The sequence below is a fragment of the Calonectris borealis genome, chromosome 18, assembly GCF_964195595.1.
Source record: "Calonectris borealis chromosome 18, bCalBor7.hap1.2, whole genome shotgun sequence".
NCBI classification, from domain to species: domain Eukaryota; kingdom Metazoa; phylum Chordata; class Aves; order Procellariiformes; family Procellariidae; genus Calonectris; species Calonectris borealis.
The window spans coordinates 12,492,483-12,505,825 of record NC_134329.1 but is presented as its reverse complement, the minus strand read 5'-3'; the positions used below and the strand labels follow the sequence as shown (position 1 = coordinate 12,505,825).

The window sequence follows — 13,343 nt, the reverse complement described above, 5'->3', positions numbered from 1 at the left end:
GGATTAGACAGGTGATCTAGAGTAGATGCCAAAGTGTCTGTATGACTAGGAGGTGTTCTGACATGTTTATCTAGAGAAGACATCTCTCATAATATACAGTGGAACTCATTAGCATTTATATTTGTTATCTGCTTAAGTACAATTATCAACACTCTCCCCCATAAAATCATATTGAATGAGCATTGTTTGTATAATTATAGAGTTTTTCCATACCTCTATTTTTGCTGTATATTTATAACAGTTCACATAGCAGTGCAATTTTAGGACAGCAGTTATGTGTATTTTGTGTTTCTCTGTTCTAAAGGTAAATCACAACCATTTCTTGCAGTGCCACATTGTTTGTATGCCCAGTGCTATAAACGTTTTGACAGTTTGTCACTCAGCTGAACAGCAGATGGGAGTTTCTGTATTGATGTTGAAGAAGTCCCAAGTCTGTAGATTTGCATCTGCCTCTGTTTTGGTTTCATACTTCCATCAGGTGATACTGCTAATTAAAATAAGAAACGGATAAGGGATTTTTGATGATGTCCCAGGTGATAACATGAGGACACATATCCTGTGCTACTGTAGTTTGTGGATTGGAAGCTTCTCCACAGTGGTACTTTGTTCCAGAGCCAGTGGGATCACGTAAATACGTAGCCGTGCCCTTTGTCTGGCCTCCTTGGTCTTGCTGTTGGGACCAACACACAGACTTTTCTGTGGGACGGAGAGGTGTGCAGAGGAGTCCATGCGTGAGCCGCGCTAGTACATCGGCGATGCAGCCGCTGGTTCTCTGGTTTTGGATGTTTTAACCACAGCGTTTCATTGTTTAATTCCTGCTACTCACTGCACTGCCAGTCCCTCTCCTGTTGAGTCTCCATGTACACAGTCATAACAGTCTTCCGTGCCCTCCCTACGGCTGTGGGAAGCTGACCACTGAATAACTGTAGCTTTCTATTTATCTTCGATGTGGTCTTTGGTCTTGCTATTTGTCTTTCAGCTGTCAACACGCCTGACATTTCTATTTCATTGCTAGGGTGAAAGAGCATTACATGTGTTACTCTCTGGATACTTTTGTTTCCTTTTAAATTAAATCTAAACAATGGTAAAATGTAAGTATTTTTATTATGAAAATGTTCAAATACTCATGAGACTTCATAAATATATACGCACACACAAATAGCATAACTGTGTGTGATCGAGTCTCTCTTCACAAGGAAACATGGCTAACTGTGACTGCAGCGTGTCTGACCGACGCTCAGGTCCTCCCTCCTCCCGGTAGCTTTTGAACCCATTGGCCAGTGTTGCAGTCAGCAGAAGGGTGGTGGTCTCGGTGATACTGAGTTCCCACACGTTTCATGAAAAAGCCAATTAACACCCCCTCGGAAGCTGTACTAAGCTCATTCCTTTACTGCACGTTAAAGACCCAACTTCGAGACACGAACCTGCAGGAAGCCAGCTCCCTCAGACCTGCTGCTCACGGGCAACTTGTTTTCCTGTACCAGTCAGGGTCGTGACCAGAGGATCTGCTTGTGGGATTTAGCGGAGGGACGGACTGCAGTGACCGATTCTGTCGTCACGGAGAATGTGGGATTCTGCAGATGCTCTCTGTTAAAGCTGGCAGAGGGACGCTGGCTAATGGCCATGGCAGCCAAAGCCCTGGAGGAGGTAGGAAGTCTCTCTTTTTCTGGTGCTCGGGAGATTGCTTTTGGTTTTGAAATGAGATAGTTCAGAAGGGGAAACATCATTGCTCTCAAATTCTCTGCTCAAGAGAGGGCAGCACAAGAAGCCTTTGGGGGTCCTAATCGCTAATTTTACCTGCCAGAAAGATGACTGAATTATATAACTCATGCTCTAATAACAAGGATACCACCCCAAGATTTGTCTGACATTTAAGTATTTGCAGCTGCTGCTGGTCTTTCATGTGCAGGAGTTTGGAAAACTCCTCTGGTGCTGCTGAATACTGTTGAAGGGCAACAGGAGTCCTTCTGGGGAGCTAATGGTCAGAAAGTCTGTCATCAGACGGAGGTACTCATCTTCCATCTGAAGCTGAAAGTCGTGTTTGGTGAGAGAAGGGGAGGTGCAGGTGATTTGTAATGCGATATGTGGTCTCCCACCCCGGGCTAATTCTTTAACTGGTACTTTGGCTGGAAATAGTTGAATTGCTGTTAGCGGCCAGAGGTTTGCTCAGTGTGAAATAATTGTAGGGTCCGTTTCAGTTCCTACTGGGTAAGTCCACATCTAATACCCATTATCACAGCAATCACTGACTGACAGCTGTGTTGGCAGTTTCCACTTCTGCTTTGTAGAAATTGTATTTTTGTTTTCTTTGAAGGACTATTTGAGGACATCACACAGAAATAAATTATTTCAAATACTTGACACCAAAATACCAAAAATATGAAAAAAGTGGCATAAATATGAAAAGAAATATTGTAGCTAATTGCAAATCGTTCATGAGCGTAAAAGGTCACATGCTTTTCTGGACTATAGGATGTGTATCTTGAAACTGAAAGTTGGATATTTTGTATACAAAGTAATAAGTGGGAATGGTGCCTGTATTGCAAGAAAATGTGAACTTTTTATTATTCAGAAGTTAAGGACATATTTCAGTACTTTGTTGGCTCACAACCAGAATGTTCAGCCTTTTACAGAACTGAGTAAGCCTGTAGACACAACCACTGTACCAGTAAATACAACCACTCTAAGTCCCATACGTTGTTCTGATCAAACAAAGAACTCTCTCCATTTTACAGCAGTGCTCAATAATATTTAAGTTAAACAAAATTGACAAGTGCATTCTTGTGTCAGCCGGAGAAGAGTTTTTGTGTCAGGCAAAGAGTACACACACATTTTGGTAATGAAGAACTAAATAATTGTCTGATCCAAAGGAAGACGTTTACCCCAATGTCTCTTAACAACTCTTCTCTGGTTTGTTTTCATTTGTTTGCTTGGGCCCTGCGAACTGATAATGATTTGCTGTCTCCTGAGGTAAAAGAGTTCCACTCTGTGTATGAACCTTTACATTAGAACTGCGTCAGGTTTCAATAAATTCACATAAGCTCCCATAATATATATGCTTCCAAATAGGCAGCACTGTGTGAGACACAGTACATTTGCAGCTTATGATTAAAATTAAGACTTAATAAGTGTTTATGCTTGGCTGGTGCCCAGAAAAAGAGTAATTTTGTCTTAAAGCAGGTTCAGTCCATAAATAATGAGATCTGAACAGGCATTTATTTGTTCATGATTGCATTTAAATCACCAATTATGAGTTACACGTACTTTTCTTGCCAATTTGCCAGAAACATGTTAAAAGCTTTATTAATGTGAAAAAGAAAAAGGGTGTGTTTCCTTGTGGCCAGTTTTAGCCACCCAGGAACACTATTAACCTCAGGCAAAGGCAAATCTTTCTCCTATTAAGCAAAACCAATATAAACACAGAACTTCAAGTTTTAGGTTACAGTTGTCAAAATATATGAAATAGTATTTATTTCTAAGGCTCAGTTGCCTCTAATGCAGACAGTCTCTGGAACTGTCAATCTAGCACAGGCAGCTCATGCCTGCCTGCCTTCTGCAAAAAGCTTTTCTCATCTTTGTGTTTTTCTTTGTCCTTTGCCAGCCCAACTGTAACCCTTGTACCAGTTCATCCGTTTTTAATCAAGGTAAAGCGGAGTTGGTTTTTTTCTTTTAACCTGCAAAAGTGTCTTTATCACAGCGCACTTATCCTTCCTTATTACGTAAAAGTTGCAGTTTCAGTCTTGTCTAGGAGGCAGTGCCCTTTGGAGAGCCAGTGATGAAAGACACAAGATGAGAGCAGGTCATCTTCATAGTTATAGCCCGTTTCCTGCAATAGCTAACTTGGTCATTATGCTGATAGCAAGAAAGTTGCCAAGAGAAAAACATCTTTTGTTAAGAGTGTCGCTCCAAAGAACCAGAATTCCCAGATGATCAAACTTTGGTCTGTTCATAGGTTTGGTCTACGTACTGGATGGCTCTTTGCTGTAGTCTCCATTTTCCTGTTCCATTGCTAAGTGGCTTTAGAAAGTGTTCTGTATATTGTGTTTAGTACATTGTCGACTTGCGGTCCTAGAGTGCAGCTGGCTTTTGGCAGGCTAGCTGACAACCTCTAGAAATAGGAAGATGTTCTGGCAAGCTTTGAACTAAAGGTATGGGATTGGAAAGCCATCGCAGCTGCCGTGGCCTTGATTGATGGCTCCCAGAGGAGCCATATTTGTGTAATACCTCATCTCAGATGCTTAAGGAAATTCACATGACGGGGGCTGTCCAACAGCACTGCTGGGCTTTTGCACATTCTGAAAGAGCCTAGAATGGCTGGTGACGCTGGATTTATCAAAATGAAGTCCTTTAATTTTACGAGATAATGCAGACCATTGTTTATTTATTTAAAATAAAAGATCACCTTAGGGATTAAGTATGCATCTGAGAAACAGTGATGTTCCTGGCAGCGAGTTTTCGATACCTAAGAACTTCTATTTCTCCATAGTTCCAGGCTTGAGGATCAGCCCAGAGTGAGGCGCTTCCATGTCAATCAAAACCTTCCAGTGCCAAATCGCAAAGGCAGGCTCTCCTGATCTTGCCTGCCATCATCCTGAGGTGGAAATGAGCTGCTTCCTTGGCAGAGGAAAGACTTGCCCAATGCTAAAAGAAAAAAAAAAAAATCAGATCCATAATTCATTACCATCAGTGCAAGCAACAGTGGAAGCTGCTATGTAGACAGAGAGCAGGTGTTTAACACAATATAGTCTGACCCTGCTTTGAATAGGGTCAGACAATGTTGTGTTAAAAATACCTGTATGCCATCACTGCTCCTGCCTGCATTAGCAGGTAATTCTGGGTTTACATTTTGTTAGTGCAGTCAGCCAGTAAATAAAAAATCCACCTTAGATATATATATTGCCTGTATTTCCACGCAAGCTCTGTGTTACCATGACAGAACAGGGAAGACAATGCAAGTGTCCACAAGTGAATATAACCAAAAAATTAGCAACAGAGGTGGAAAAGGGCCAAAGGGAGAGGAAGCAGGGAAGTGTTTTCAAATTAAGCAGTCTGCAATATTATCTGGTGTATGCACAGTATCATCTGCTATGTGGAAAGAAGACTATAATGCAGATTAAATAGAAGAGTGGAAGAAGAGGATGTGTTCATTCTAGCAGTTTTGTCTGGTCTTTCCTAAAACAATGCATTTATTTAGATAGCTGTAGATTCTCCTACAGCTCCAACTTAACATGCATTCCTCAGTTTCCTCCAGACAGTTTTTACTGGAAGAGCTTATACTAGCCTTAATCACCTTAAAAGACTTGTGTTTTTAATAGCAGAATTTTGACTTGGAGCCTGACCAAATACTCTTGTTTTCCTGATGTCAGGTTCAGGTTTTGGAGCTGCCATCCAAGACGTCAGTCTGTACCTTGAAGCCAGAGGTGGGTGCCAAGCTGGGCATGCCCATGTGTCTGAAGTTATGGCAGGTAAGGCAAGAGCGCCTGCTAATTGTGAAATGTTTTCCCTGTGATTCATTTTATATGAAGCACATGAATCTTTCTTCACTTGGATTTTGATTTATTATCAAACCAATCAAGTAATTATACTATTAAAGGGGGGAAAGATTTGTGAACATCCTTAATGTAACTTTCAGAGCTTTCCAAGCTTTAATGGAAGATTTGCAAACGCTCAGGGAAAGCTTTGTATCCTTAGGATAGATACGGTTTTTGCATCAATCAAGAGGAAAATGAGTGACTTACCAAAGCCAGTTGTTTGATATGGTTTCTCGCTGCATTAAGAATGATGAGAAACGATTGGGTTACTTAAAAACAGTGATTTTAATGGCAGGTTACATTCACTTCAATGCCCTCAGGACAAGGAAGCACTCTATGAACATTTCTATTCCAGACATACAATAGGAACAAAATATTTATGGTTGTATTGACTTTGGACAAAAAGGTAAATAAAAGCAGTTAATGAAAAAACCCACATTTGCAGAGCATTCAGCAAATAATGTTTATGGGGTGCCACCAGTGAAAGACAAGTAATACAAAAAGGTGGCAGTAGAGGGAGGAAGGAATTTAGGTGATTGGCTCTAAATCTCCAAAGAATTGATGGCAAAGCAGATTCCCAGTTTAACCCCCTGACCACGTACGGTTGTAGCTCTGCAGTACCATCCGAGCTGATTTAAAGTATGTTATTCCTGCAGGTTCATCTGAACATTTGTATTGGTTTCTGTTGAAAAAATTATCAATCAGTGATTGATAGCCTTAGTGTCTTCACTCAAGGTCCTGAACCGACGGAAGTCTAGAGGAATTCAGTTGCTGACTTCAGACAAAAGTAGGAGAGGCCACAGTTCAAGTTCCATGGTGTAATTAAAAACTAGAAAAAAAAAATAGAAGGAAAATTAAATAGACTGATTAGGCTTTTATTAAACAGAAAGCTTCTCCTAAGAATCCAATCAGTGTTCAGTACTCAATGAAATGAATGGGGCTCTCTGTCTCCTGGACATATTTTAATAAGTTGAAGATAACTGAGGAAATGTTCAGTGTTGAAAATTTTGTTGCCTGTATAAAAAGTCCTCTGTCTTGCCATATTTTCTACATGCATTAATATTGCTATTCCTCTAGGAAGCAGAGCAGGTGCAGAGTCTTAATTTTATGTAGTTTTTAATTTTGCTGCCAGTGGGGATAAAGCGGAGGACTGGGAACTGGGAGAGGTAAATTATTCCACGCAAATTCTGGCTTTGGGAAGCCACCATAACTTCCTAGACTGCAACAGGCAAGGATAGATAATCCCTTACAGTCTCACAGCTGTATTTGCTCTTTTACAAATGTGTGCAACTGGGTTTAAAAGCATGGGGGAGGAGGATACTCTTAAGGGCAAATAATTATATGTGGTGTACCAAAGTGATGCTCTGCGTTCTGTTTTGTGGTTTCGCTGGAAGTGGCTTGCTGAGTAACCCTGTAACCATAAAAGCAGAAGAACAGGAGCTAACCCAGCTGCACCCCTTCCTGAATAGAGGCCGTCCAGGATTTCTTTGTACGTTACTGCATTGGGCAATATAGACATACCCAGGAGATGAGCACTCCCCAACCCATCGCTTATGGGCAACGTGTTGCCTAAGAGACTATTTGATGTTGCTTATGGCACAGTAAATTAACAAGTTGAAACAGAAGCTGACATGGAGAGAGCCACATAATGGTCTGAAGGAAGTATGCTCGGCATTGTTGTCCAACAAGAGTTTAGGGGCTGCAGCCACATATCTTCGTATTTTTCTGCATGCCAATAAAAAAAGATCCATGTGTCAGGGAAACAACGCACCTTACCAGCAGCAGCATGAATTAGAAACTTCACTATAGAGCAGAAGGAAATTGAGGCTTAGGTTAGGCTTGTAGATTAAGCCTCACGGGCTTCTCCTAAGCAGTTAAAAAGCTGGCAGCTGTTTATTTTGTTAGTTTGAAACTTTTCCCCCCCTCATTTCACTAGGTCTGTCCTTAAATGTGTTAGTTCATTTAATGGTTTTTTTCCTTGTGAAGGTTCATATTCGTAAATACATTGTCCCTTCAGCTTCACACCTTCCTGCTATTACTAATTGGGTGGGGTAGGATTTGCAGGCGTAAGGATAGTCTTCCCTTAAATTTTTTGCACTTCTTGGGGAAGGCATCATGTTGCGTAATGGTGCAAACAAAATAATTCAACAGGAACAATACATGTAGAAACTGGAAACGCAGAGTTATTACTTTATATAAACTATAGCAATTATTCCTGTTGAGTTGACAGCACATCACCTTTTCTTCCTTCCTTGACAGTTATCCAAATGCAACAACAAAATGTTCTGCTTAGGAAGAACAATGATTTCTAATTTAATTTCTCCAGAAAAATTAAACAGAACATGAATGGTGAAGACTTTTCACCAGAAGTGTCCATTATTAGGAACTGAAATAAATAGGCTGTTGTGAACCACTGCTTGGTGAGTCCAGGCATCAGGCTAAGAGCTCCCCTGATCCTTCAATAGCTTTTATTGTTTAAGTTCAAGTATACATACTCATTGAAATATTACGCTTCATATGGTTAGGGAAAGTCAGGAAGAAGTAGCGTGGGAGACTTCATTTCATAGAAAACAATACTTTGTTTTTAAAATAGACCAGTCTTAGATCTCACCTGCAAATTACTGATTTTCAAATCTAAGCTAAGATACCCACAGCATTTAAAAAAAAAAAAAAAAAGGTTTTGCTTGGCGTTTCCCATAATGCTGAGCACTCACCTGTCTCTCTTATCTTAATGAGGGTTATGAGCCATCCTGTTTTGAGTAAGGCAGAGGAGCCGACCCTGCCCATCCAAATCTTGTTTCATTGGCTAATGAAAGCTATACCTTCTGTAGAGCCCCAGGGCTCCGGAGGAGTCATGTGCTCATAGAAGAGCAGTACAAATAATTGTGGGAGGGTTTTGATGCCCAAACGGGGGGCTTCTTAAAAACTTAACTGAAGTACTGATGAAATACTTTGTTTTGCTTTGAAGGTTTTACCCTTTATTAAATATAAATAGAATATGCAATGTTCATTTCTTTCAGATTTTTTTTTTTAAGTTTTCCCCTGGTATTAAAAGCCAGGTACTCTTCATCCAAAATACCTGATGAGTTAACATTAATTCACGTATATTTGACACATATTCATTGTGCTGATGTTACATTCTTTAAGCAAATCAAAAATTTAACAGAAAAATCGTGCACAGTTCTGGGCATTATAGGACACCTTCTTTGTGGGCCTTTTTAGCCAGAGCGTGCTCCCTACCCCTTCAAAAGAAAAGGGATCTTAAAGCAAGGAATGAGGCTCCAGCAGGATCCCAGGTGTGGGCAGACTTGTTCAGAAAGATGATGTAGGGGATTTCCCCTTGGTTTCCTTCTTTTAAGGGGCAATTTTCTTCCCTGCTCTGTGAGATCCGTTCCTCACTGAAACACTTCTTCAGGCTGAATAAATATGAGAAAGAACATGAGGCTTTTGCTCAGCAGTCTTATTACCTAGACCACCCATCTCTTGTTAGTTTAACTCTCTGTAGAACAAATAATAACCAGTGGGAGAATAGTCTGGACCATTAATAGAGGCAGTGAGCCTTGGGCCACTGCAGTTTGTATCATGACACTGACAGCCAGCAAGTTTGAAGAACCTCATTCAACAATGTGATGCCAGTAAAAATTAATTCTTTATAAATGTCCTTGACCTTTATTTTGAACTGAATACCAAGCAAAAAAATCCTGTAGGATCAGACGGTATTTGGAAAGAGCTGAATAAGCTATTGGATACATTTCTTAGGGTAAGGTGTCCCTCCATGAGGTGGTCATAATCCCAATGTCTATTTTGGTGTTTCTTCTCCTGTTAAAGAAATAACTGGCATTAACAGATGCCTGTTTTTTAGTTGCTTTCCATTAGGGATTTGCATCTTCACTCACATAACCAGTTACTGCTCACGGGGTCATTAGTCTTTTTGCTGAAGCAATGATGAATATTTTCCTTAAGTGTGACATGTAATCCAGTAATGTTCCCTTCTTTGAGTTATTTCAGAGGCTTAAATAAATTAGGTGTCTGCCCAGGGTGCCATGCCCTTTGGCCTGTGACATCATTAATCAATCAAAATAGCTTTCAATTGGTTACAGTGGGACTCAGGCGCCCGTTAACCCCTTGGTGACTCACCCAGAGATTCCTGACGAGAGGTTCAGTGTTTACCTTTAAGCACTGTGGTGCACTTGGGTAAACGATCCATATGTGTAACCTTATACTTGGCAATGTGAAACTGAAATCTTTAAGCATGGCACTTCTTTCAATGTCTATATGGGTTTGTATAGCTTGATAATAACTCAGCTGCTCTGAGTAATTTTTTTTAAGGAGCGCAAGCAAAGTTCAGGCCATGAAGTAAAAATTCTGAAAACTTGAGGCAGCCTTTTTTCAGGTGTTGTAGAGGGCAATAATTTGCATTTTCAGAGAGAAATTTGCTATATGTGCCTGTATATATGTATATGTTAGGTACATGTTACATATATATATATCATAGACTCTTATGTGTAGATATAAAAACCGAAATGCATGTCAGCATTACCTAGTAACGCTTTTTGTAAGTGGATGGACTATCAAGATTTGACATTCAGACTTCTGAACTTTTCACTGCTATGCCAGTCAGCATTATCACTTATTTTCTCGGTGCTTGGACTGAAACCAACCTGGGGATGATAATTTTCCGAACAGACTATTTACTTCTCAAACAATTTTACTTTTCCCTTGATCAGCTCAACTGTGGTTCACAACCTTTGCTTCTGGCTGGCTATGAAGATGGATCAGTGGTCCTTTGGAATTTGTCAATGGGAAAAGCGTTGAGCCAACTTGTTTGCCACCAGGAGCCAGTGATGAGCCTTGACTTTGACTCGGAGAAGGCCAAGGGGATCTCGGGCTCATCTGAAAAGGTGCTTAGCATCTGGAGCCTCAATGAGCAACAGAACCTCCAGGTCAGGATCACTGGCCCTCTAGTGTCATTTATCCCACTTTGCACTAACAGTTTGATAGACTAAAAAAATATTTAGTCATGAAGAGGAGTTGTTGCAGATCTCTAGCTAATTAATCACAGACTGGTTAGAATGTCTGTGCTATGTGACTAGACTTAGCAAAAGATGGTGAGGATTTAAAAAAAAAAGGAAAAAACCCTCTCTCACATGTTTCTGGTTTTACCAAAGTTGCAACAGGCACACAAGCCTAGCATTACTCAAGCCATTGCCTCTGTATCTTCATTTATCACGTTAGTAGTATCCAGCTCTCGGAATGTCCTAAACATTATAAATGAGTTATAAAAATGAGAAACAAAGGATTGCTTTTCCAAAGGTTCTGCTTGAATGGATAGAGCTTTCTTTCCACTGTGGGAAAGACAGAAATATTCCATTAAATACTTCACAAAGAGAGTAGCCTAGCTAACACCAAGAGGACATGAGGTTTAGGCAACCAGCTTCCTTTGGCACCTTTAGAGCCCTAGCCGGAGACAGAGGAAATAAGTTAATCGGATATATCAGTTTGTGTCTGAGCTACGCGTATCTGGAATGGCTGGGTTAGAAGGAGGTCTCATAATCACCAGTTCAAGCGATGCTAGTGAATGGCAATAAATATTGCTTTATCTAGACAACTTTAGCAAGTGTTCCAACAGTGCCAAGGGGTTAAGTAGGTTTTAACTAGGTGTGGAAATGAAGTGCATAAATAAAGGCTCATGAAAATTAAAATGGCTCATGCATAGCCTCTCCACTGCCGAGTGCTTTAACTTTTTCTAAACTGGCAGTTGTCCCCTGAACACACAATGAAGAGGACCTGAACCAGCCCCTGTGTGTCTCCATATCATCCTTGAGAAGAGAGCTGCTGGATACACCAATTCATGGAAGAACAATAACCACTCTTCCAGCCTGCAGCTTTTGCGGAGATTTTTTAGGTGGTGTGGAAAGTTAATGCTGTTTTCTGAATGGTGCTACAGGAAGAAAAGCAAGTGCTTGGACGTCCAACGGTCCACCCAGGGGACATGTGAAGGTATATAATCTGTTAGGCATCACCACAGAGCTACCATTTATGGAGTGGTAGGGCACTAAGACCCCAGCGCATGTAGTGTAAATGCATCCAACTGAGATGAAGTTTGGAGGACACAGTGCTTACCGACGAGAACGTCTGAACTTTAATAAGCAATATGACATGAAGTAAAAGAGGCACTCTAGACTTTGAATAAGTAGCAAAGGTGTTCTAAGCCAATGTGATAAAGAAGAGTTTTAACAAGGCTGATATACACAATTGTCATGGTTTGGTTTTTTTTGTCATGTTTGCCCTCCCCCTGCCCCGGCCTTTCTATCATTATTGGCACACATCTGCACCTGGTGTCTTTAGCTCAGGGAAGCAGAAGGAAGGTGAGCAGGTAAGTCCCATTAAGAAACTTGGTATTGAGACTAGTTTTCTAAGGCTAAGGTGTCAGAAATCTGACATCGTGACAGGCTTCTTAAAGCTTCAAATACTCTGGTGTTGGAGAGGAAGCTGTTCCTTCATATTAATTATAGCATAGCTTTTTCCTAAATTCAAAGAAAATATTGTTCTCCACAGCACATTTCAGTTATGAGTTAACCGTAATGCAGGGGTACAGATATGACTCATGGAAAAAATAAACAGTTGTTCACCTGAAATATTCCAGGTATTGTTTTCCACAGGGTATTCACATTCCCAGGAGGTGTAGGATCAGTTACATCTTCAGCACATCACACTGAGAGATAGTAGCTTTTCTCAGAAGAAATTTAAATGCCAAGTCTTATAAACTGTAAGTAATGTTTCTGTGCTTCATGCATAGTGTGAATGCCCTAATAAAATGCATCTTTCATATGAGCACTAGAGATTGTCAAAGGCATAGATTAAGTTTTTTTCCACTATTGCATTAATAATATAAACCAGATGGGTTTTTTTTTTTCCTAACATTCCAGGTACCTGAGGTAATGGTAGATGTTGGAAAGCCACTCAGTGGCACATTATTTTTATTCTAAAAGGTTTTAATAAGTAAACGTGGTGCATAGCTATCTGCCGTTGGAGAAATAATGACGCAATGATGGTACTTCAGCTCTGTTTTAAGTGGCAATGTTCCAGTGTGTCAATGAATAGATGATGAAGGTAACTTCATAGTTTATTGCTATGGGGAAAGTTTGGTGTATTGTCTTCTACAAGAAAGTTGCTGAAATCATCACTGTCAGCAAATGAGTGGATTGGTTATAAGCCTTCTGATTTGGACGAGATATAGTGTAATTATGTGATGATGTTTGTGGTAGAATGTAGGAGGTAAACAGCTTCTGCAGGTGAATAAACAAAGCAGAACTAAGAAATCTGATAATCACAGAAGCTCCTTTATATATGACAAGAAAAAAATTCTAGAAGCTGTAATGTAAGTAAGCGCACAAGTTTTCTTGGTTGGGTTGCTGAGGCTTTTCCCTCAAATGCTGAAGCTAAGGCTGCCGCTATCTTGGCTATTTTTCTACTAAGAATAGAGCTTAAAGACATGATTTGGGTGTAGGAGAGGGAGATTAAAAAAAAAAAATCATAGATAGCATGTGTTAAGGAGGGAAGGAGAGGTGCCTATCTGTTGGCCTCAGCATGTCAAAATTTCTTAATGCATCTGCTAGTAGATACAAGTGTCCTTGGTCATGACAGGCTGAAAGCAGCTCACCTGTTTTTACCTCTTTGTTTTCTTAATTACAAGCTGGTTTTCTGGTTAGGAAACGATGTTGGTATGCATTTGACTACAGTAGTCACCCGTAAGTGACTGGATGGCACAAATCCTGGCACTAGGATTTCACCTGGCTGCATATACCTTGA

General features: G+C 40.4%; 1 protein-coding gene across 5 annotated transcripts in view; it reads left to right on the top strand.

The window, feature by feature from the left end:
• Positions 1-13,343, top strand: part of GNB1L (G protein subunit beta 1 like) — a 48,906-nt gene that overhangs the window by 27,416 nt on the left and 8,147 nt on the right. For all 5 annotated transcript variants that reach the window (XM_075168028.1, XM_075168027.1, XM_075168029.1 and 2 more), the window contains exons 4-6: positions 1,485-1,647; positions 5,367-5,465; positions 10,259-10,474. In XM_075168028.1, coding sequence (XP_075024129.1) covers positions 1,485-1,647; positions 5,367-5,465; positions 10,259-10,474 — 478 coding nt within the window. The remainder of the gene's footprint in view (positions 1-1,484; positions 1,648-5,366; positions 5,466-10,258; positions 10,475-13,343) is intronic.